Below are 24950 nucleotides of genomic sequence, written 5' to 3'. Positions count from 1 at the left end.
AGGAACTGACTTCCTTAATAAGACTCCTACAGTGCAAGAAGTAGAAACCAAGAATCAATAAATGGTATGGCATCAAAGTAAAAAGCTTCTTCCGAAACAAGGAGATGAAGAGAGAGTCTACAGAATGGGAGAAAATCTTTGCCACCTGCACCTCAGATAAAGCATTAATCTGCAGGATACACAAAGAACTCAAAAAGCTTAACACCAAAACAAAACAAAACAACACCCTCCCCCACAAATAACCCAGTCAATAAATGGGTAAGGATCTGAATAGATACTTTTCAAAAGAAGAAATACAAATGGTCAACAAATATATGAAAAAAAAAAAAGAGTTTAACATCTGTAGTAATTAGATAAATGTAAATTAGAATAACACTCTTTTTTGTTTGTTTGTTTTGCAGTATTGGGAATTGAAACAGGAATGGTCTATAATTGAGCTATGTCTCTAGCCCTTTTTATTTATTATTTTGAGACAGAGTCTTGCTAAGTTGCCCAGGCTGGCTTTGAACCTGCCATCTTCCTGCCTAAGCCTCCTGAGTGTCTGGGATTACAGGTGTGTGCCACTGCACCCAGCTAAACAACACACATTCCATAGGTCAAGGTAGAAAAACCAATGGGGATATTAGAAAATGTTTTGAAATCAATGAAAACAAAAGCAATATATATAAAAAATTGTAGGATATATTTAAAATAGTTCTCAGATCATAATTTATATCATCAAATGCTTTATATTAGTAGAGGAGACATTTTCAATTCAGTGATCCAAGTTTCCACCTAACCAGAATAATCAGAGCAAATTCAAGTCAAATAAGCAATATCAAGGAAACAAAGAGCAGAAATAATTGAAATAGAAAACAGAAAATTAGTAGAGAAAAATCAGTGAATCAAAAAAGTGGTTCTTTCAGATTAATGAGAGATTAAAACTGACTTTAGCTGGGTTCAGAATAAAAGCAGGAGGGTTGAGATTATCCATATCAGGAGTGACGAAAGGACTTGCTCACAGATCCTGCAGATGTTGAGTGATACTAAGGTGGTACATGATCAGCTTTATGCCACTAAATTCCACAAATTAGGTGACGTGAATAAGTCCCTGAAAGACCCAAATAATAAAAGCCCACTCAGGAAGAAACAGGCATTCCAGAAAGCCTCATTTATTTAAAAAAAAAAAAATTGAATTTGTAGTTAGAAATCTTCCTGGGGTGCAAACTATGGGGCCAAATGCCTTGACTCATGAATTCTCCCAAACGTTTAAGAAGAAATAATACCAACTTGTTGTTGGTTGAATTGTGCCCTACCCCCAGATTTGTATTTTGAAGTCTTCACCCCCAGTAGTTTAGAATGTAGCCTTATTTGGAGATAGGGCTGTTACAGAGGCAATCCAATCACAAGGAGGTCACAGTGGGCCCTAATCCTACTTGACTGGGGGAGATCTGGAGAGAGACATTCAGAAGGCAAATGGCACACAGACATGTCAAAGAGAAGGCCTGGACCCGGTCCTCCCTCACAGCCCCCAGAAGAGACCAACCCTGCCAATACTTGCATGGCAGAGTTCTAGCTTTCAGAACTGGCAAAGGATCACTTTCTGTTACTCAGGCCACCCAGTTGGTGCTTTGTTACAGCAGCACTAGCAGGTACAGACTTCTACACAAACCTTCCAGACTATGAAGGAGAGGAAACACGTCCAGTTCACTTTATGAGGACATCATTACCCTGATACCAAACCAAGAAAAACAGATAAGGGAAAGCCACAGACCAGTATCTCTCATGAACTCAGATGCTGAATTTTTAAGTAAAATATGAGTGAATCATTTCAACTCTAGGTCCTTAAAATATTGAGACTGAGTAGGATTTGTCCCAGGAATGTAAGCTTGGCTCAACATTTGATGATCAATCAGTGTGACTCAACATTAATGACTGAACTGTAATATTAATGATCAACTAGAAAAGAAAAATGATATGATCATTTCAGTAGGTGCATTTTGACAGTAGCCAGTGTTCATTCCTGATAAAAGTTGTTTTCGCAAACTAGAGCCAGGACTTCCTTGAGCTGGTAAGAGGCATTGAGGTGAGCGGCACTGGTGAGCACACGTCATTGGCGCGGCTGGAGAGGGAGCCAGCGAATCAGGAGAGCAGAAGGCATACAGTTCCCCAGAGAGGAGGTGAGGCTGTTTGCAGATGACACTATAGGCTGTGTTGAAAGTTCCCTTGGATCTATAAAACAGCTTCCAGAACTAAGATGGGAGTGTTCAGTAAGGCTGCAGAGTTCAAGGTCAATATACAAAAATTTATTGAATTTCTACACACTGGAAAAAAATCTGAAATTACAATGAAAAAACCCATTATCAGTGTCATCAAAATATGAGATCAGGGCTGGGGTTGTATCTCAGTGGTAGAGCGCTTGCCTAGCATACAATCCTCAGCACCACATAAATATAAATAAATAAAAATATTGTGTTAATCTATAACTAAAAAAAATTTAAAAAATGATATTACTCAGGATACATTTGACAAAAGACGGGTAACTTTTTTTCACTTTCAAACTGTACACTCTAAGAGAAATCAAAGAAGACCTGAGTAAGCAGAGATCTCGGTCCTCTTCCTGGATTGGGATTTCAGCATAGTTGAGGTCTCCCCAGGTGCTCTGTAGATCAAGGCAGTTTCAGCCCTTGAACGCACATGGTGGATCCCCACGCATTGCTGGCAATTGGGCTGATGATCCTGGCTCTTGGGTGAATCTTGGGCACTGGATGCATGGGCTTGTGCTCAGCTGTACAAGTTTGGAGTGGTCTCTAGATCATTTTCTGGAGCATCAAGAGCCTGGGATGAACAAGGAGGGTTCCTGAGTCAGGAGATGCAGGGTGTGGCTCCCTGGGGAGCAAGAAGCTTGACAATCATTATCTCCAGGTGGTGGAGCTGGGGACAGCTCTTATTTTCTTCTTTGTGTTTTTCTGTTTTTGGCAGATATTTTTTTGCAGAGCACACTTATTTCTAGTATAACCAGAGAAACAGTTCTGATGTGAATTCCTACAGGATTTTGCTTCCTGCACTTCTGTGTAGTCTGAATATTTTACAAAGAGGTTGCATTTCTCATATACTCAAAAACAAAAAATCTGGCAGCAGGAAGAATGCTACCTGAGGCGAAAGCTGTTGGCCTTGTTCCAACCCTGGGAGACCACGAGAGACTCCTGGTGCACTGTTTCTGGTAACCAGGACAAAGGAACAGGGGCACGTTGGGGCTGTGCAAGTGAGTGCACCCTGTTTTGCTGGTCACATCTTCTCAGATGTGTCTCCTGGTTGGACATGTAGACCGATGACCTATCTCCATCCTTCTGCACAGGCAGTCTGGGATCTCCAGGTGTTTCATTGAGAAAATGCAGACACTTCAGGCTGCCGCAGTGCTTGGGAATTAATCTTTAAAGCCTGACTGTGAGCATTAAATTCAATTAGGGAGAGCGACTGGCAGAGATTATTCTCTCCCTTTCCTGAGTAATTTGGAGAGGTAGCTGACTGATCCGCGCTGATTCCGGTGTTCTTGTCGGTACCAGCTGGAAGAACTAGCAGGTGCTGTTCACCTGTGGGCGTTATCACCCAGTGTACAGCTTGAGCCCAGTACGGGTGCTTGAGGAAGCCCCGGCATGAGTTCCAGGGTGCCGGGCTGCGCTTTGGCCTTGGTGTCACAGAGCCTGTGTTTTCTGCTCCATATGTCTTTCGTGACAGCCCCCATCCTTACCCTGTCCTCTGCTCCTCCTGTTCCCGCTCTTCCTTCCTCTCTTCTCCTCTGGCTTCTCCTCTGCATCATCTTCTTCTCCTCCTTCCTTCCCATACCCCTTCCCGTTTCTTCTCTGTGTCCTCCTCTTTCCTCTATTGCTTCTTTTTCTTCTCCTACCCTCCCTCCTCACTATCTTAACATCTGTATTTTAAATTAGGACATGCTTATAATAATATATTATACTCAGAAGCATAGAAAGTAACCAAACAGACACTTGTGAATGCAGCTGAGAACATGAAATCCAGAGGTCTGTCCCTAGCTTTGATGGACCACCAGCTGTTTGACACTTTGGTGAATCTCTTATCAAGACGCCCCCTTCTTATGGCTTCCGGGGAAGCCCCTCTCTCTTTTTCTCCCACCTCACTGGCCTCTTCTACCCAGACTCCTTTTCTCGATGTCCGTCTCCTCCTCAACTCCCATCCTGTGAACACTGGGGCCCTAGGTTGAGGTCAGGGCCTCCCTTCTGCTCTGTGTGCATGTATTCCCTGGAGAGCACAGCCAGCTCATGACGGTGACTTGCATAGCTCTGTGTCCATCCTGGACCTCTCTTCTGATTATCTTATCATGTGTTTGACTGCCTGCCTCTGGGTTGAGAGTGGAGCTGCTGGCCATCTTTACCCAAGCTTGCTCTTCCTGTAGGCTCACCCATTCTGTGACTCCTTTCCTCTTGATGCTCAGGCCCCAACTTAGGAGTTGTCCTAGATTCTTCTCTAGACTTCACATTCCACCTCCAGTCCAAGAGTTTCCTGTTTTCCACCTTCCAAGGTGGGCTGCTTCTCCACTCTTCATGTCCACGTCCTTCTCCTATCTGCCCTGGATTCTTGCAGGAGCCTCCTGTGGTCCCCTGCCTCTCCCCTCCCTGCATGGCAGCCAGAGGGTCCTGTTAGAGTGATGCCAGCCCACTCCCCATCTTCTACCTGTGCACCCTGAATGCTCTGGCTCCTTGTGATTTTCTGCCTTCATCTCTTGCTGTCCCCATCCTGTTCACTCTCTAGATACACTGACCTTGCTGTTGCTTAGTCATTTTAGACACACTAATTGTCCCTGCCCAGCAATTTCTGCACAGCACTCTTTCTCACCCCTCAGGTCCTCCCAGAGGGGTGCACCTGACCATCATGGTGGCCATTTCAGCCTCTTTCCCGACCTTAACATCTCCTTTCCTGCTTATTTTTGAAAATTTCAGTCTTTGTCACTGCCCCCAGTAGAAATCTCTAGATTCCGCTTATCTGTTTTGTGTCTCTCCCCCTCCCTGGAATATGAACTCTTTGGGGACAGGGATTTCAGTCCTGTTGGTTTCTCATTTCTCCGGTGCCTGGCAAATAGCAGGTGCTCAGGAAGCATTTGAACCAGTGAACAGGCCAAAGAGCTTTGAAGAAGGAAGCATTTGGGCATCTTGGCTTTGGATCACTCTCCCTCTCTCCCTCCTCTTGCTCTCCTACACTGAGCAGTATTCACAACTCCCTTCCTCCAACCTGCCCTCTCCCTCCAGCCCCAGGAGCAACAACATTCCCATACACATTTTATAGTCTTCCTACAAATGCATGAATAAGTGAGATAGGGTTTTGTTTTGTTGTATCTATTCTTAAAAGTTGTGGTGAAATGCAACAAAAAATTCACCATCATGCAGTTCAGAGGCATGAAGTGCATCCATATTGGTGTGTGACCACCACCACCATCTTGTAAAACTGAAACTGTTTCCTGACCGCCAGCTGCAGCAACCTTTCTACTTCCTAGCTCTGGTTTTGACCACTCAGGGTGCCTTCTGTAAGTGGAGTCTCTTTTTCATCTGGCTTCTTCCCCTCAGCCAGGTTCATCCATGTTATAATGTCAGGAGGCATCAGGAGGTCCTTATTTTTTAAGGATGAGTGCTATTCCGCTGTGTGGATGGGCCACATTTGTTTATCTGTTCAGCAGTCCATGGACAATGGGGATTGCTTGTACCTTTTGATTGTTGTAAGTAATGCCACTGTGACATTGGGGTGCAATATCTCCCTGAGACCCTGGTTTCAGTTTTTTTGGGTATAGACTACAAGTGGAATTGCTAGATTCTATGTTTAATTAGTTTTGGTTTTGTAGTACCAAAAATTGAACCTAGGGTGCTCTACCACTGAGCTATATCCCCAGTCCTTTTTATACTTTTTTTTTTTGAGAGAGTGTCTCTCCCCAGTTTGCCCAGGCTGCCCTTGAACAATCCTCCAGCCTCAGCCTCCCGAGTAATTGGGATCATAGGGTGTGCCACCATGCCTTGCTGTGTTGAGCTTTTTTTAAAAAAAATTTTTTTAAAATTTTAGGTGGACACAATACCTTTATTTAATTTTAGGTGGACACAATATCTTTATTTTATATTTATGTGGTGCCGAGGATTGAACCTAGTGCCTCATGCATGCTTGGTGAGTGCTCTACCACTGAGCCCCAACCCCCAGCCCCTGTGTTGATTTTTGAGGAACTGGAACTGTTTTTCATAATAGCCAACACTATTCACATTTCTGCCCGCATGTGCGTGGATTTGATTCTGCATCCTTGCCTACACTCACCATTTTCTGTTCTTTTGTTAGCAGCCATCTTAATGGGTATGAGGTGAAATTTTGTGTTACTAAACATATTTTTAGTAACATACGAAATACCAGCATCCTACTCTGTTATATATATATACATATATATATATATATATATATATATATATATATATATATATCTTGTTTTAGGTACTCAGCATTAATTTTTACCTTCAACTTTGTTGACCCTGTAGATTTGCTTCATTCATGTTATTTTATTTTTTCTATGCATACTGCACTTGTATGCAGTTTTGGAGGAGCGGCACTCCCTGCATCCTGCTTCCCGCTTCCCTTGCTTGGGTTCTCCCTACACTCTGAAGTCCTGACAGCGGCTTTTGTTGCTTCTGTCCACATCTCTAAATGCGAATGCTGCTGTCTCTCAGTTTTCCCAGCTTGTAGCCCTAGCCACTGACCTGGCAGGAAAGCAGAACAGAGCTCTCAACATTCTTTGAAGGTTGCTTCTGACCTTAGATATTTACATATTCCAGAACTTGACCCTTTGCTCTGTGAAGATCTTCAGGACTTGGCAGGTTGACGGGAGGCTACCCCTAGGGTCGTGTTCATGGCGGTTGCACTTCGAGTGGGTTTCTGTCTCATTAAGGAAAGTGAGGCTTCTTTTTCCTGATGTGGTTGACAGGAGCATGGAGAATCCTGCAAGCTCCAAGCAGTGCATCCAGCAACTGCAGGGTCCTGCTGTGCGCAGCACCCTGCCACACACCATGCAGGGTCGCGCCTTAACCCTTGCCCCTGCCTTGGGCCATGCTTGTCTCTTCTCCCTTCCTGGAGTGGAGACAAGTCCAAAGAGGTAGTGCCACTGGGCCAACTCACAGGATGGGCCAGGAATACTGTGTACCAGGAGAGCGTCCCCTTCATCCTGCAGCCACAGGGTTGCCACTGCCTTTTCCTTGGGCTCTGTGGAGGGTGATGGGATCTGAGGGCAGCAGCTCTCAGAATGTGCTCTTCTGTACTCAGTCCCTGCGTCACTTTCCGAAGGCGTTCAGTGTATGTGAGGCCTCATTCCCCTGGGGAAGCCAGGGTGGGTGTTTGCTGTTTGTTCTGGGCGTGGCAGGCTCCTTTTTTGGGTCGCAGTCTTAAAGCAGTGCCCATGTGTCTAGCCTGGCCATGAAGAGTAAGGATTCCAGGGATACAGGTGAGACTGCGGCAGGGCCGAGTGCCGACAGCAGCACTCTATGGTGCCTGCAGGCAGGAGCAGGCTAGAAGGGCTTAGGTAGGTGAGTGGAGACATAGGATGGGCAAGGGGCCGTGTGTGGAGGAGGTGTCTCATTCTGCCTGTGTACTTTAGAAAACCCAGGGGGCCTTCCTGTGTTCTTCATCCCAGAAAAAGTCTTCACATTTCTGCAAGGACATGTTTTAGCATCTCGATATCATTTTGATGGTGAAACAGCGGGAGTCAGTTCTGGAGCGAGCCCCTGCCCCATGCAGACAGTCTGAGCCCAGTCCAGGAGACTAGCCATCCTCCAACGTCGGGTGCTGTTTGTTTCTTTGTAGGTGTGGAACGCTGTGGACTCGGGGAGCTGCTTGCAGACCTACTCCCTGCACCGCGAGGCTGTGCGGGCTGCCCGGTGGTCTCCCTGCGGCCGGCGCATCCTCAGTGGCGGCTTCGACTTTGCCCTGCACCTCACAGACCTGGAAACAGGTGGGTTCCTCGGTATCATTACTCCAAGGTGAACTGGCAGCTCTCTCACTGGGGAGGGTTCTCTGGAGGGTCCCTGGCCACGGGCTGTGTGGGGTGTTAGGGGAGTAGGAGGGGCTCCCAACTCTCTGCAGAAGGTTCAAGGCTATCTCAGCCTCAAGCTGTGGGGCGGATATCGAGGCAGCTTTTTATCAACTCTGACATGCGGTTTATAGTGAAGCAGGTTTAACTTGATCGTGGTGTTCTTTGGTTGGGGCCAGTGTATAGGACTCCTGTCAATCCATTACCATTGAAGGCTGTAAGAATGACTTCATCTCCCAAGGAAGGGTTTCTGGTAGGTTCTGCTTTAGTGCCCACACTAGAAGAGCATTGGCAACATGGATTTGTGCTGGGTATGAGTGTGAATCTGAGTAGGCTTGTAGGAGGAGTCAGTGGAAGGAGCTTTCCTGTCCCTGGCTTTGTGTCCAGGCACTGTGATACCTGCTATGGCCCCAGTTCCCGAGGCTTCCTGCTGGGTGGTGGTAGGAACAGACCAGGGCTGACACAGCTGGTGGGCAGGCCAATGCTGCCCTTGTCCCGGGCCTAGCTTCTTTCCACACCATGTGGCCATCTACTCTTAGGCTCCTCCTTCCTCGGTCACTTTTCTGCTAGGCACCACAGCCAGGGGCAAGAGGAGGGACTAGAGTCCCTGGAGCCCCAAGACCAGCATCCTGCCTGCCTGGTGTGACTGCCCCAGTGCTGGTGGCCTTACCCTGGGGTCCAGCTCAGCAGGTCTAAGAGGATACAGAGAGGAAACACACAGGAGGCCGAGGTCACTGTGGACTTGGAACCCACCTCACATGTCCTCCTCTTTTGGGCCACCCAGGTGGTCTTACGGCTCCTTTTGGCCCCATGCACGCTCAGGGGTGGGATGATGAGACTGCCAGTCAGGGGCCCTGCTTGGTCAAGGGGTGTATCTCCAGCTCTGTAGGAGGCCTGCGGAATTCTCCCTGCAGCAGCTGGCAGTGGTTATTTCCATTTCATAGGTGAGGAGACCGAGGCCCAGAGCGCGAGGTGGCCTGTGCAAGGCCTCTCAGTGGTGAGGGACTGGCAGGGTTGGAGCTGAGTCTGTACTGTAGACTGGTACCCTTCCCTTAGTGCCCAGTGGACAGAGCCTCTCCCTCATGGGGAAGCTCTCTGACAGCTTGTGTCTCTCTTCTTCTCAAGCCCACGGGTGCCAAGGCTTGGGGAGTTTGCTGCCACTTGATAGTGATAATTGGGCTGATGATGATGCAGCAGTCTGTTCTGACCAGGTACCCACTGTGCGCCAGGTGTCTCTCCACAGCCATCCACATCAGTGTCCTGTGGGCCCTGTCACCCTTAGAGGCAGGGACCATCAGAGTTGTGAAAAGGCGGCCTCTTCACATGCTGGTCTGGGACCATGAGCTAGGCAGTGGCACAACCCGGTCTGTGTGTGCCAGGTCTGCCAGGCCACCAAGCCAGCTGTCTGCCTGCTTCCCTGGTGCCCATGTGCCCCATCGCTATGCTGTGTGTGCGACAGAGCTGAACACAGCCCAGGGCTCACCTGGAGAAGGCCACATATGTTGGGGACAGAAGTGCTGGGAGCACCATCTGCAGTGATGGAGTGAGATACAGGGATTGCAGGAGCACGGAGTTTAGAAAACCCAGGGTCCTTCCTGGAGGAAGCACAGCCCACACTGAGCCAGGAGTTAAGTGAGACATCACGGTGGAGGAAGTGTGTTCCAGGGGAGGGAAGTGGGCTCTCAGCAGGTAGGGCCACAAGGACACAGGATGCTACATTGTGTGTGAGGGAATGGGAGAGAGGATCTGGGGAGTGCAGGAGGGTACCCCTAGCCTATGGATCCCATGAGCACATATGGGTGGGTGCTGCACTGCCTATAGAGGGACAGGTTAGCTCACCTAACTCTGGGCCATCGTTTCTCAGATGTGGGTGATGCTGTTGAAATACTCAACTCAGATTCACTTGATGACATTAGCAGATTCGTTGTGGCCCTGGGTTATTACCTGTTTTCTCAATCAACAGATGTTAAGCGGACACATATGCCTGTGTGTGTGTGTGTGTGTGTGTGTGTGTGTGTGTGTGTGTATGTCTATCTGTTTGTGTATTGGGGGATGTCTTGAATGTTTTAGACATCCAGAGGCCCTCTTGCCTGACAAGTTAGGGACTGCTGTAGGGCCACTGCTGAGTTTTGGGCAGGAGAGAGCTGGGTTTGATTTGTGCTTTGGGTGGGTATCCCTGGTCGCTGTAGCTTGTCTTGTGTGTTCTACAGGCCTGCTGGAGGAGAGGGGTAGTTTGTCTGGCCCAGGCCCAGCACATTCCTTCAGCTCTCTGGTGCTGAATGGATAGAGAGGAAGGTGGGGCCCTGTTCTGGGGGCCTTGCCACCCAGCCAGTGAGGCAGTGTGGGCCCCCCACCCACACCTCTTCTGGGAATGTGTTCACTGCCAGGCTTGTCTTCTGAAGGTCTTGCTGGTTCACTCAGCATCTACTCCCCATGTATCTGCTGTGTGCAGGAACGTGCTGGGCTGAAGCACAGGGCTTGCCGGACACCCTTCGTCTCCAGCGAGGGCATGGTGGCAGAGCTTGCACCCCAGCCTATAGAGGCCCTCCAGCTCCCAACAGGCTGTGGTTTCTGTGCACCTCCTGGCTCCCGTGGGAGCTCATTGAGACGGACCCATCCTGGTGTTCTCTCTGGCTTCATCGACTTGCCCTGTGTGTGGGGATGAGCTGGAAGTAAGTGGGTCCATGCTGGGCCCTCCTGGCTAGGCAGTGAAGCCCATCACAGGCTGTCTGGGTGGAGTAGACTCCCCATGTCTTCTGCCTCCTCTCAGGACACCCACCCTCTGCCTTGGTGTCCCTGAGTGCTCTCTTCAGCCAGGGCTGGATTGGGCTGGACTTGCGGCCCTTGTGGCCTCTGTCCTGCTTTGGCTTCTTGTCCTTTCTCTCTACCAAGTCTGCTCTCCTGTTTTGCTTTATCCCCTTTCCACCCTTGGTGATTTGCCTTTTTCATTTCAGTCTCATTAGCGCTCCTGCCAAGAGAAGGCAGCGCTGGGCGTCTCGGTGCAGCGCTTTGGGAATTAGTCACTCGGTGCCCATTGTCGTTAATAGGAATTTGGTGCCAAGGCCATTTATCCTGGTGTCCTCAATCAATACAGCTAAAAATCTGTGGATTCTAAAATGTCAATACCCAGCCTGAAATATGGAGGGCCAGCCACATTTTATCTCATTAATTTATAGTTCTGACGGGCCGTTGGCTTACAGAACAACCATGAATCAACACTTAATAAAATCTGCTCACAGATTAATTATTTTTGGTGTTCCTGCTTCCGTCTGTAATCTTCCTAACAAATGTCTCCAGTGCATTAGCCTGAGGTGGCCTCAGGGGACACTAGCTGACGCCACCTGAGTGTCCTCAGCCTTGTGAGTCACCTGTCCTGCATGTAAAATCAGCCTGTCTCTTCCACACCCGCCATGGCTCCTCCAGTGCTTAGCGGTCCTGGTGGTGTTTCTCGAAAGTTCTAGCCCCCATCAGTCTCCCAGCCTGATGGTGAAGCCACTGTTGTTGAGGGGCGCAGGTCTCCATGCTGCACGCTTGTTGGCCACTCAGGAACTCTCTTTGTCTGTGTTGGGCGCTCTCCTGAGGTGCACCCAGTTCCCAGATGCCATAGAAGGAATGTGGGTGGGATGCACCTTCAGCCCCGCACCCCCCACCCTGAGCCGGGAAGGTGGGGAGTGTGCCTTTGCCTTTTTCTGCAGGAACCTGGCTGGCAGACTGTTGGGGAAGGGTGCAGCGTGTACAGAGGGCCCCTTCCCTCTGTCACTGCTCCGTGAAGACCTCGGTTCTGGGCTGGGGTTGTGGCTCAGCGGGAGAGCGCTTGCCCAGCACGTGCAAGACCCTGGGTTCGATCCTCATCACCACATAAAAATAAATTTAACTAATTAAAGATATTGTATCCAACTATAACTAAAAAATAAATATTTTACAAAAATCTCATTAAAAAAAAAGACCTCGGTTCTGTGGAGTTGTCCAGGGTGTCCCAGTTGTTGGGGTAGTTCCCCAAATGGGGCCACTTTAGAGTGTCAATTTCAGTATCCCCCAGCTGGCAATCAGGGTGGGTTTCAGGGCAGACTGTGAGGAGGCCTTGGCCCGTCTCTCGGATCCTCCTCCAGGTTTCCCTCTCCACAGTGATGGTGGGGGAGCAGCTCTCCCTGGTGATGGTGGCATACACCCTTTCTCTGGGATCTGGGGTGGGCATGCAGGAGCCTGCAGCCTGCCCTCTCCAGAGCTCCAGGTGTTAGTGTAGGGAAGGTCTGCCCTTCTCACTGAGATACCCACTGCCTGCAGTCCCCCTGTCCCCAGCCCCTGTCCAGCTCCTCTTGTTCTGGATGTCCCTTGTTTTTTTGTTGGGAGCCATGGTGTGTGTGAAAATGAGTGGTCAGCTCGTGACCACTCCCTTGTTTTTTTACGAAGCATCTTCTGGTTCTAGCCTTGCTTTTGCATCATTTTGGGACTTCCTTCCAGCTAGGGACACTGTAAGGATAGAGAGTAGCCCGTGGTCCAATACCTTCTTGGGCTTGGTGGTGTGGGTCTGTTCACACTCTGCCTGGCCTCCATCAAACTGAGAGGTGTGTGTGGGAGCAGCACCTGTGCTTATGTGTCACGCTTGGTCACTCTCTAGCTGCGAGGGCAGTGTTTTTATGTCCATTTCATTCTTGGAGGCTTAGAGAGTTTAGTGACTTTAAGGCCACATGGCCAGTGGCAACAGCTAGATCCAACTCGGGCCCATGGGATTGGCAGAGGTTTTCTGCAGAGGCACAGGAGTGGCAGGCTGTCCACAACTGTTTGCCCAGACAAATAGTGTGCTCAGCCGACTATTAGGAGCTATCGGCTTGGGAGGGAGTGCCTTAGCTCATCTTGACCAAGCCTCTGATTAAGTGACAGGCCAGGGTGCTTCTCTAGCTGTCAGCAGCTGTGCTCCAGGGGGAAGTGTCAGCCCCAGAGACTTCAGGACACCTGGCAGGAGAAGAGTCCCAGGAGCACCAGGGTCTCAGGGCTCTGGTGGAGGGGCAGCAGGCGTTCTCACTGAATATTCCTCTGGCTTGCCTCTTGGGGCAGGGCCTTCAGCCCTCGTGCCTGCTTCCAGCCCCATGTGCTTCCTTGTCTTCCACTCTGGAAAGTGTCTCCACACTTTGTTTTCCTCATGTGCCTCATTGACTGCCCCGGGACCGCAGTGCAGCCACCACATGCCTGCTGATAGAAGGAGGTTCTGGTTTCCAGAAACTGGTATACATGTAAGCCATCAGGCACACCTGGATTGCTCGTTGGTAACTCACGTTTGAAGAAATTTTGGTAAAGTTGGTTTCATGCAGGTCATCAATAGCAGCGAGATCATTACGTCCCTGCTGTTCCTCCTGTGACCATAGTGGTGTGGCTGTTGGTTGGGCACTGGTATGTGTCGGGCTTGTTCTCACACTGCTCCTGAAGGGGTTTATGGTCCCAGTTTCCCAGTGCAGATGCAGGGATCCAAGGGGGTGCTGCTTGGCTAGAGCCCTGCTGGAGGATTCCTGGCGCAGGCCCGCTCTGCCCTCCACCCAGCCTGCCAGGATGGCCCATTTCTGGTACATGGAGTTTGACTTGGAAGTTAGTGAGCTTCTTTTCTCGTTAACTTTGAGTCAGGATGTTTAAATTTACAGCTGGCTGAATACTTCCCGGAGGATGAGTGTAACGATATTGATTTTAGCGAAATGAGTCATGTGCCTCCTGCCTCAGAGCACAGGCTCAATTACCACGATCCAACAGCGAGCTCTCCCTTGTCAACAGCTTCCCTACTTGTTGGTGAGTCGTGGATGCGAACAAAGAGCTAAGGAGAAGGAAAGGTCACGGATAGCTGGCAGGTGCTCCAGGCTGGGTGCAGAGAGCTGGGCTCTGGGATTAGGTGGATCCAGACGATCTCAGCATGTCCATGTCACAGGGTTTCATAATGTCTCACCTTGCTGAGCCAGCTGGGGTTGAGGTGTGATAAGTGCACACCCCAGACAGGCCTGGAGGTAATGGGCTTGTCATTAACATCGATCATCTCCTCCTTGGTCAAAGTGAGCTCCCTGGAGGGAGGACATGGATGTCCCCTCTCTTCCTTGGGGACATTGGAGGGAGGGTATGGGTGTCCCCTCTCTTCCTTGGGATTTCATTTGACCCTAAATACCAGTTAAGTGCCAGGACCTAAGCTAGGAGGGTCAAACATTGTGACCATAGGGTCCCCCAGGGCCGGCATGAGGAGCAGACAGGTGGTGTTGCCCCAGCCATAGGGTGGTCACCTGGGGGAGCTCAGTGCCTGCCCCTGAGAAAGGGAGAGAGGCAGTGCGAGGAGCCCAGGGTCCAGTACCGCGGGGCCTCATGACAGTGACACTGGAGCCTGGAAGCACCAGCAGGGGCTGTGGTGCAGGAGAACATGTTGAGTTTCTGTGCTGTTTTAAATGTGTTTTTGCTTCAATGATTATTTATTTATTTAGGTGCTGGGGATTGAACTTGGGCCTCGCCCACACTAGGCAAGTGCTCTACTACTGAGCCACACCCCTAGCCTGATAATTTATTCGTTATTTGTGTCATTATTGATTAAGGGAGGAAAAGAAGTAATTTTTCTTAGCTTAATAAAATCTGAGCAATTTTTATACTAGTTGAGCTCAGTCTAATCAGACCAATAAAGCCAGTGCCAATGGATTAAATATATTAGAGCTTAGTTTCCTATAATAAGCATACAGTGAAGAAATAGAATTTTTAAAATAATAGACACACACACACAAGCAAGTTAGTCTCCAGGTTAAAGGTTTACTAACAACCAACCAGGGGTTTCAGGAAGCCTGTCCCAGAGGAGCTGGTAACAGTGCTGTCCTGTGGAAGGGAGGCAGCAAACCTTAGAACACCCTTGGCCTCAGGCATATCTGCTGTTAATAGTCAAGGGGTTCAGCTGGCGCGTCCTCCAGCCACCCTGTCCCTTCAGCACATGCAGAGCCAGCCCAGGGCAGCGTTCTCAGAGCCTCACGACAAAGCTCAACAATCATTAATCTCTCAAGGTTCCTGCTGTTAAAAGCCAGTAGTTTTTGGTTTTAGCTTTTAATTTAACCAAGGATGAATCCAGCAGGTTGGGGTTTGATTTTTTTCAAGCTATCATAGCTCCCTTTTGTTGCTTGCTCCATAGAGTGCCTTATGGACCACTTAGCTTTTAATCCCCACACAGTTGAGCACAGAGACAGAGGAACCAGCCCAAGGTCCCTCCGCTGGAAGTGATGGAACTGGTTTGTGCCAGCTCCTTGCTTATGCCTCCTCCCGCTTCAAACATTGTGTCCACCTGGATGTGGTAGCACAGCCTGTAATCCCAGTAACTTGGGAGGCCAAGGCAGGAATGCGAGTTGAGGCCAGCCTCAGCAACTAAGTGAGATACTGTCTCAGAATAAAAAATCTTTAGAAAGGCATGAGATGTATGTAGCTCAGTGGCAAACATACTGGGCTCCATCCCTGGTGTGGAAAAACAAGTACGGGGCCAGGTCAGGGTCACCTTGGCCCCTGTTTCTGAACCCAAGTGTTTTGAGGCCTCTTTTATTTAATAGACTTTCCCCCTACTGTTTTCCATGAGATGTCTGGAAGCTTATTCAAAAGTTGAAAAATCTTTTAAAGACCTAGTTATTAAGAGTAGGAAAAATACACACCATAGCTTGTCTTCTGAAGGAACCATTTTTGTACTTAAAAGGCAGATTCTCAATCTCCTTGTGCTTTGAGGAAAAATAGCCTTCATGAATGCAAGGTTTTTTTTTTTTTTTTAGGGGGCAGGAAAACTTCAACCATCATCTTTTAATATTTACCTAATTTTTTAGTTGTAGATGGACACAGTACCTTTATTTTATTTATTTTTTATGTGGTGCTGAGGATCGAATCCAGGGCCTCACACATACCAGGTGAGTGCTCTGTTGCTGAGCCCCAACACCAACCATCATCTTTTAGCAACTCAGTTTTCTTCTTTCTTCCTCATTGTTGACGAGGCTGGGTTGTTGCACTTTTTGAAAGAACATATGGATAATTCACTGCCATTTCCAAAACCCAGCATATGGCTTTCTGTGGCAGTCCAGGAAACGGGGAAGCATCCTCACCTTCAGGCAAGTAGAGCTTCCTTCCTTTTAGATTTGAGGACTGGCAGAGAGCTGCAGCTGAGCAGGCTGGCAGTGGGCACAGCTGTCTCTGAGAGATGCTTCTGGCCCGCCCCGCCCTGGGCTGGTGTGTGGGCCACATCGGCTCTTGCCCTCCTTTTCCATGGAGAGGATGTGGGGGTCCTTGGCCCTTGGTCACTCCCGAGGCCTTCCCACAGTCTCCATCCACTTGGCTGGAGCAAGCTTCTCAGGACTCAGCTAGAGCCTGAGCGGGAGTGGAGGCTGAGGGAGTGACCCTCCTCTGCCCCTTTTTTATGGGTGGGAGAATTTGCCAGCAGGGCGCAGCATGGTTGTTTTCTGATCACTGTCTGCAATTGAACAGATAAGGAAGAGCTTGGCTTCCAGATAAGTTTCAGGAAAGGAAAAGAAGAGTAAATTTGAGAAATGCCAATTAGACTGATTCATCAAAAAGTGATTTTTTAAAAAAACATATTTTTTAGTTATAGGTTGACACAGTATCTTTATTTTATTTTTATATGATGCTGAGGATCGAGTCCAGTGCCTCTTGCATGCTAGGCAAGCACTCTATCACTGAGCCATGACCCCAGCACCCCAAAAGTGATTTTTAAAACATTGACCTAAGGGTCATGGTGCTGCTGGCCTAATGAGGGAGAAACACAACCCCAAGGCACCTGGAAGTCAGCTCCCAGGTGACTTTCTAAAGAATTCTGTTAGAAATACATTATTATGAAAAAAGTACTAGCATAATTTACACAATTCTCTTCCTACCCCAGAGCAATGGATTTCATTTTGGTTGCTCTTTTCCTTGTCTTTGCCACATGGCTTGCATTGGACACACTGAGATGTAAGAACCCGTGTCAACCATTAGCCATCTTGCTGCAGATCGATGCTGCGGTTCTCCCCATCAGGGCAGCGCGCTCTCAGGCAGAGGCTGGTGCTGCCATAGCTGCTCCCTGCGGCTGGACAGCCAGGCGTGTGCAGCAGCTCTTCACTGCTATGGCCTCTGTGACCTGGAGTCAGTCTGCTGTCGGCACTGGCACTGGGTGGCCATGGATACCTTGTGTGCTACTACATCTTGGTAGTAAAATGGTTTAGGGCTTGTGGAGCTTAAAGATGGAAAGATTTTCCAAATATTTCTGAACTTTTCTGTGATGACAAGTAGCTGCTGATTGTAGGCCCCTAGAGCATATTTTATAAATCAGTGTATTTAGTCATCCATCAAGGTAAGGGTGCCACACCCCTAGGCTGATAATATATTATCAGTGGTATAGCATGTATAGCACATGCTATACCACTGAATGTACGCCAGCCCCAGAAGTCAGATGTTTTCAATTTTTTCCATTGTTTCTGCCCCCCATCTCTTTCTCTCTCTCTCTCTCTATAAAATTATTATTATTATTATTTTTGCCAAAAATAGTCTAAGAGTATAACCTGTTAAAAACCTTAATATCTATGGCCTTAACCTGAGCTCAGTGTTTCTTTAATCTGTTTTAAAATATGTTTTTGTTTTTTGGTACTGGAGACTGAACCCAGGGTGTTTAACCACCGAGCCAAGTCCCCAGCCCTTTTTTAAAATTTAAATGGAGACAGGGTCTCGCTAAATTGCTGAGACTGGCCTTGAGCTCATGATCTTCCTGCTTTAGCCTCCCAAGTCTCTGTGATTACAGGTTTGTGCTATGTTTTAAAATTCTTTAAATGAAGATTTCAGTGAATCTTGAGCTGAATTTTTCAGTGAATTTTTGTTAAAAATGGGAGAATGTAGCTCTGATACTTTCTGATTGATTGTAGGAGCCATTTTTTTTTTAAATTTTTTTAAGGGAAAAATGGAGCTTTACAAGTGAAATGTTCACAAGCTCCTTTGTGCTAAAGATGGAGGGAAGTATGTGGGGTTCCAGCACACCAAGTGGGGTAACCTTCAGGAAGTGCTTTCTGAATCGAATGAACAAACACTACTTCCTGGGCCTACAGTGGGCATGATGTGAGATCTTGGCATCATCCTCCTTGGCCACCAGCTTCTCACATCCCCAAGTGGAGAGTTCAGGGCAGGCCACAGGCAGAGGAGGTCTCCCTGCTGTGCTGTGAGAGACCTTGCAAAGTCTGAGGGCTGGTGTTGGGCAGGTGCCATGCCTGGTGTGTGAACCTGATTCTTGGGGTCAAGTGTGGGGACAGCACTCGGACTCTGCTGTGGGAGAATGCCTTCCATGTTGGACTTGGTTCTCGATGCAGTTTCAGGAGCATTAAATGTGACGGGTGAGAATTACAGTGCTCTGGGATGTGGAGGCCTCCCTCTGTCGTGGAGGGAGCCCTGGCTTTGACCTACCCTGAATTCTTGGCATGTCTGAAGTCTACATAGCACACCTCTAAATGATCATAGTGCTAGTGCTGTTTTCCACCCCACATGTGTGTCTGCATGCACACAAACACTACCGCCCTGCACACAGCACTCAACAGACAATCTTGATTCCTATAGGACCAGGGAGACCCCAGTGGTTCACACCTCATGTCCATTCTGTGGCTTGGCTGCCTCAAGGCCACTCTTACTTACTGCCAGCCTGTCAGGTCCTGTGTGTGGGGAGAGCTCAGAGGATGAAGGCAGATGCGCCGCCGTCGTTGTGTTTCCAGGTCTCCCCTGGTCATGGGGGGCTTGTCCAGGTGAGTGGCCCTCTTGCGCAGCTTCCTTACCAGTCGGTATTTTAGCTTTAAGATATTTATTTTTGTGATCTAAATATTTTTTAACCCTCTCTTCTGTTTGTGTTGTAGGAACTCAGCTATTTAGTGGTCGAAGTGACTTTAGAATCACCACCTTGAAATTTCACCCAAAAGACCACAGTATTTTTTTATGTGGAGGCTTCAGCTCTGAAATCAAAGCGTGGGACATAAGGACCGGCAAGGTAACTCCCTTCTTCTTAGCTGGCCTTTCCACGGGAGATCTTACCTTGACGATTTGAATATCTGGGGACAGGTCAGCCTCTATGTAGGGACCTTAAGATGGAATAATTACCACTGAAAAGTTAATCAGCACTAGCAGAATTTTAAGATCTTCTCTGAGAGACTATTGTTGATTTGTTTGACTATCGAAGCATTATACAGACAGTCCTAGGCCGTGTATTTCTAGAAGTCCTTGTTGGACACCTTCTTTGCGCAGTCGCTATCCTAGGCCGTGTGTTCCTAGAAGACCTTGTTGAACACCTATTCTGTGCAGGCGCCTCCAGATGCTTTGGTTGCTCAAGGAATGACTACAGATGCAGATCACTGTGGTGGTACAGAGAAACGCTTTTCGTGCATGATGATGTGCACGAGAGGTTGGGAGAGGCCAGCATTGGGAGGACCTGAGGGCTTCAGCTGCCTCCAGAGGCCTGGGAGCACCTAGAGGAGGTGCTACTTCCTGTAGGGCTTCTCACATCCCCAAGTGGAGAGTTCAGGTGGGGCTACAGGCAGAGGAGGTCTCCCTGCTGGGCTGTGAGAGACCTTCCAAAGTCTGAGGTCCGGTGTTGGGCAGGTGCCATGGCTGGTGTATGAACCTGGCCCTTGGGGTCAAGTGTGGGGACAGCACCTAGAGGAGGTGCTCCTTCCTATAGGGCTTAAAGGCTGGTGAGGTTTCCACTCCCGCCCTCAACTGCCACCTGCTGCCTTCACCACTTCCTGGATGGCAGCTCCTCCTAGTCCTTCAGGACTGAACAGCAGAACTGCTCTTTCCACCATACCCCACGCCCTAACCTGCAAGCAAGGCCTGTCGACCACCTTCAGATTCTGACTGCCCATCCTCATGTTCACTGCCCAGCTCTGGCCTCAGCTGCCATAGTCTCTCTGGGACAATTGTAGAGGCTTTTGGTCTGGCCTGTCTTCCCCTGGCCCTTAAGAGTCTTTCTAATAAGCATCCAGAGCAGTCCAGGTTCCTGTCTTGATCACAGTAAAAGCCTATATCCTCACAATGGACTGAAAGGCCTCATCGATGTCCTCATACCTCTCTGATCATCTCCAACCTGCTTGGCCTCTGTGCCTTTCCTAGAACACACCTGCATATTCCTGCTTCAGGGCCTTTGCACTGCTTCTTCTGCCAGGAGTGCTTTTTCTTCCAGTTTTCTGTGCAGAGGCTAGATCCTCCTTCCTTTGGACGTTGTTCAATTGCCCCTCTCCAGTGAGGCCTCCCTGCCGCCACCCACTGGCATTCAGTAGTCCCCTCCACTATCTTAGTTCTCTCCTTAGGTTTTGTCATCACCTGGCGAGCTATGATTTTTCAGGATCATTTATTTTCTGGTCTTCCACCTCTGAAGTGGAAGCCCTTAGCTCCCAGGGATTCTTGTTTGTTGTGGGCCCCTGGCTTTTAGAACAGTGTTGTAGGAATGGTGAAGGAAGGGGGAGCACATTATGCATAGGACACCAGGTGTGTGTGGGGACTGGCGATCAGCAAGACTTGGCTGGGTGTATGCTCCAGGCAATGGGACGGGCCTGGGCACAGATACTTCTGATGCCGTGAGTCTTGGTTGGGATTAGTGGCGGAGAGTTTGTGAGCAAGGGGGTCCAGAGCAGGGCTGAGGAGGTTCTATGACCATGGGTGGGCCCACTGCCTGTGGGGCCCGATGACTTCAGGTCTGAGAAGTGCTGCTCTGGGTAGAAAGGGACAGGCTGAAGTGGCCCCTGATGCCCTCTTGAGCCTGTGTGGAAGCTGACTGCGGAGGAAGAGGCAGAACGCCTGTGTGTTCTCCCTCATTTGGGATTCAGGGCCTCTCGGGCCTCACTCTGAGGAGCTCTAGCCGGCTGTCCCTGCAGCTCCAGAAGGTCCTCCCTGAAGGTACCCTCCTTGAGCTTCTGGCCCTACTCTGGCAGGTTAGTCTCCTGGCCACTGTATTGAGCAGAAGCCCTTCTGGGGAGTCTGGGTGGGGCAGGTAATTGGCTGCTCCAGGAAGGCCCTCCTTCAGCAGGCTGCCCAAGGGGCTGCCTGGGGTTTGAGGAGAACCCAAGGGAAGAGGTCCCTTTCTTGAAAGAGAACAGGGAGTCTGTCTAGTCCACAGGTCAGCTCTTACTCAGTGTGCTTCACCAGTGCCCACAGACCCATGTACTCTTTAAAACAAAAACCAACAAACAAACAAACAAAAAGTTTATCTGTTACAAAGAAACATTTACAAAAATGTTTAGAAAAGAGAGGAAAATTACCCTTAAAGAAATGGATATGGTATAATTAAGAAAAAATGCTAGAATGCCTTATAGTCAGAGGACAAAGTCACGATCAGCAAAGAAGACGTTTGAACACGCCACGTACCTTGGAAGCTCTTCTCAAGACACTTGGCGGTGGGACCACCTGATTCCCAACCCTCCCTGACAGCCACCCTGAAAGGTGCCCTCACTGTTTTTAGCCTTAAAGACCAAACACGTAAGAAATTACTCACCACAGACACCATCTGATTTGAGAGTTTGTTAAAAATGTTGGATTTCCTCCCAGGGCCGATGCCAGCTGCCGACTCTGAGACCCCCGGGAGAGGCAGTTAGAGGCAGGTGTTGGCGCGGCTGGCATCGGTTTGTCTGGAGCCCTCCGAAGCTCGGACTGGGGGTGATGGGATCTGTGCACACTTGTTTCTTTTCCCCTGTGGTTTTATTTTTTAGTCTGGTCTTTTTACTGGTCTTTTTACCCACACTCCTCCCCCACCGGGTCCCGAGGGGAGGCAGTGGTGGTTCTGTTTGCCCAAGCGGGGCTCAGGGGCACTCTCCTGCTGGATATCTGCTGGAGGGACTCTGTGGGAGGTCCAGCCTCTGGCCCTTGGGGCGGAGGTGGCTCCTGCAGCCTGTGGCTCTGTCCCTGGTGCTGAACCATCACCAGGCATGAGCTCCCATCAGGGTCAGCAGTGGCCCGGCAGCAGGGACACAGCCTTAACTTAAGAAAAGCAACAACCCCTTCCAGATACAACAGGGAGTGGTGTTTGGTATAAAGTGGAGACAGCCATGTAATGAAAGGGAAACCTGGGAAAGGAGAGGCAGTGCACCAGCCCAAGGGGAGCAGCTAGCGGTATTTTGATGTAGTTTTTTTCATTATTCTTTCCCCCTGTGGTTTTATTTTTTAGTTTAAAAAACACTGGTCTTATTTTTATATACAACTCCAGATTTTGCTTTTCACATAGGTTATAAGGGTTTTTCTTGATATTACTGAACTCTCCTAAAAGCTTTGGTGATATTCCTTTGACTCCATATGCCTTCCTGTCTTGCCCCTGCCTTAGCCCCAAAACTCAACAGTGTCTGGTAGGCACTTGGTAGATCTGTCGAGAGAATGCAGCAGATGCATGAATACATTAACTTATTAAGTCATTTATGTTGGATATGTAGAATATTTCAAAACTCTTTGCATTTAAAACTAATAAATGTGAGCATAGAGATCAGGGGTCAGAAAAATGCAGCCCAAAGCTAAATCCAGCTTGCTACCTGTTTTTATAAATGATGTTTTATTGGAGCACATAGCCGTTCACTTTTGTACCATTCTGTCCTGCTCTCACAGTCCAGGAGCAGAGCTGAGACCACAGGGCCTTCAGAGCCAAAAGTATTTACCCTCTGGCTGACACTTGGTAAGGAGAGACTTGGTTCTGACACTTGTCATCCTGTTGGTTACTAGGAATGCTTGACAAGGTGGAAGTCCTAGACGTAATCTGTTTGGTGTATCCTGGCAGAAACCAAATACTCTTGAGAATGTCTTTTTAGATGGTGGAAAACTGTTCTTCAATCAGGGGTGTGTCTGTCATTTCTGTATGATCGCCAAGAACACTACCAAGGTTAGCTTTATCATCCATAAGAGACACCTTTGTGCACCCAGCTTTTCCCATGTCTGGGATTTACTTCTTGAACTCAAATTGCTGAGTTCAAGTGAGTCGATGTTTTGAGGGGTTTCTGCCAACAGGACTGAGGCTAGCAGGCCCACTGCTGGAGGGTGGCCCTGGAGGCCAGGCAGCTTCTCACTGGGATCTTAGGGTGCAGAGTCTGATGAATTGTTGCAGCAAATAACTTTTCAGCTACATTCCAGTCATGAGATTTTATGGTTCCTTCAACTTAGTCAAATGATAAATGGTGGGATTTTGAACTTTTCTAGTCAATTCATTACAGCAAATGAGCTTTTTGGCTCCCCTTCCTCCTTTTCCTGGCTGATTTCTCTGCCTTGAGTTTGGTAATTGGAGCACATCTCATCACTGGAAGTGCCTGACTTCAGTTCTTCATAGCCAGTTAGGTAAGCATGCTTCCTTGGTGCTGGCTTAATGCCTTTGGTACCACATGGTGACTCTTCTTCCTCCCAGCAGTCTGTTTGGACACGGGTGCCAGCTAGAACCCACGACGTCTATGGTCTGACTGTCATGGTACTGTGGGAGTCCCTCTCTCCTGAAGCTCCTCTGGGTCCCCAGGGCCAGTTGCCTGAGTTGCAGGAGACAGGGTTCTTGTCTTCCTCCCACTTGCTCAGCTGGGTGACCTGAGGTGAAACATGGGTTACTTTGCTTAAGTGCACAGTTTCCTCACTGGTGTGGCCAGGGCATGATGAGGTGACCTCCTCAGCAGTGTTCTCAAACCTGCACAAGTATAGGGAGCCCCTGGGCTCACACTGGGATGCAGTTCTGGGGCAGAGAGGAGACATCTTGCATTGCCAGCCGGCTCCAGGAGATGTAGAGGGAGGTGCACGTGGATCACACTCTGAGAAGCTGGGACTCTGTGCCCAGCACATCTTGGGAACTATACATCCCAGCCCGGGAACTATAGAGCTGATGAAGAGGTCTGAGACATGGACCCAGCTCTCCAGGGCCCAGCAGCCCTGTGGGAAATGTCCCATGGTAGTCACCTTCAACTCACCTTGAGATGACTGTGTTTTTTATTTTGTTTTGTTTTGATACAGGGACTTGAATCCAGACCCTTGTGTGTGTTAGGCAATTAGTGGGTTGACACTGAGCTGTGTCCCCAGCCCTGAGACAATTTTGTATTTTGAGCCAAAAGTTAGGATAGGTAATAAAAGCAATCTCCTCAGGAGGCTGAGGCAGGAGGATTGAGAGTTCAAAGCCAGCCTCACCAAAAGCGAGGCGCTAAGCAACTCAGTGAGACCCTGTCTCTAAATAAAATACAAAATAGGGCTGGGGATGTGGCTCAGAGGTCAAGTGCCCCTGAGTTCAATTCCTGGTGCCAAAAAGAAGAAGAAAAAAAAGCAGTATCCCCACAAGCTTGTATTATGAGTCAAATTTGTTAAGAAGGCTCCTATGGAGGCCTAAAAGTTATATTGCATATTGAGTGAATCACTCTTTTTGTAAGAATGAACCATGGAACCCCAATCTCAGCAAATTATTTCTTGGTGAAGGCAAGATCGCGCACTGGAAACTGGAGCAGCTGTGGAGAATCTAGGACGCAGGGCTCCTGGAGCTGGAGCCGGGCCTGTGCCCCAGCTCCTCTCCCTTCCGGTGCTCAGCTGACGCTCGGCAGGCAGGGCTGAGCCTTCTTTGATGTCTGCTCCAACTGTACCCTTGAGGAGGACAGCCTGTGCCTCCAGACTGTTGCCTTGGCTCCTCCGGCCCCCGTTGGTCTTCCGGAACCCAGGCTCCCTCCCACTCTGAGATTCTCCTGGTAGATCAGCTTTGACAGGCCCACTCACTTTTACTCCTTGGTGCTGCTTTGACACGATCATCAATATTTCATGCTTGTTCTACATCTTTTCATTCTTTCTCTTCTGTTTTTAAAGTGTTTAAAAGGAGGTCTTGACTTTCAGGTCTTGAATTGGTTTCTTGACCTTCTGGAGCTTTGTTGCCCCAGACCCTCTGCAGGCGTGTCCTTGCCTGAGGTGA

The 24950-nt window shown here is 48.8% G+C and overlaps 1 protein-coding gene across 4 annotated transcripts in view; it reads left to right on the top strand.

Moving 5' to 3' along the window:
- Wdr25 (WD repeat domain 25) overlaps positions 1-24950 on the top strand; it is a 133760-nt gene that overhangs the window by 73893 nt on the left and 34917 nt on the right. For 3 of the 4 annotated variants that reach the window (XM_077109111.1, XM_077109110.1, XM_077109112.1), the window contains one exon: positions 7834-7981. In XM_077109111.1, coding sequence (XP_076965226.1) covers positions 7834-7981 — 148 coding nt within the window. Of the gene's footprint in view, positions 1-7833; positions 7982-18918; positions 19050-24950 lie in introns of all 4 variants that reach the window. The other variant, XM_076849649.2, reaches the window with a different exon arrangement.

The sequence above is a fragment of the Callospermophilus lateralis genome, chromosome 3 (assembly GCF_048772815.1).
Source record: "Callospermophilus lateralis isolate mCalLat2 chromosome 3, mCalLat2.hap1, whole genome shotgun sequence".
NCBI lineage: Eukaryota > Metazoa > Chordata > Mammalia > Rodentia > Sciuridae > Callospermophilus > Callospermophilus lateralis.
Note: the sequence above shows the minus strand (reverse complement) of the source record. Positions and strands in the feature narration are given on the sequence as shown.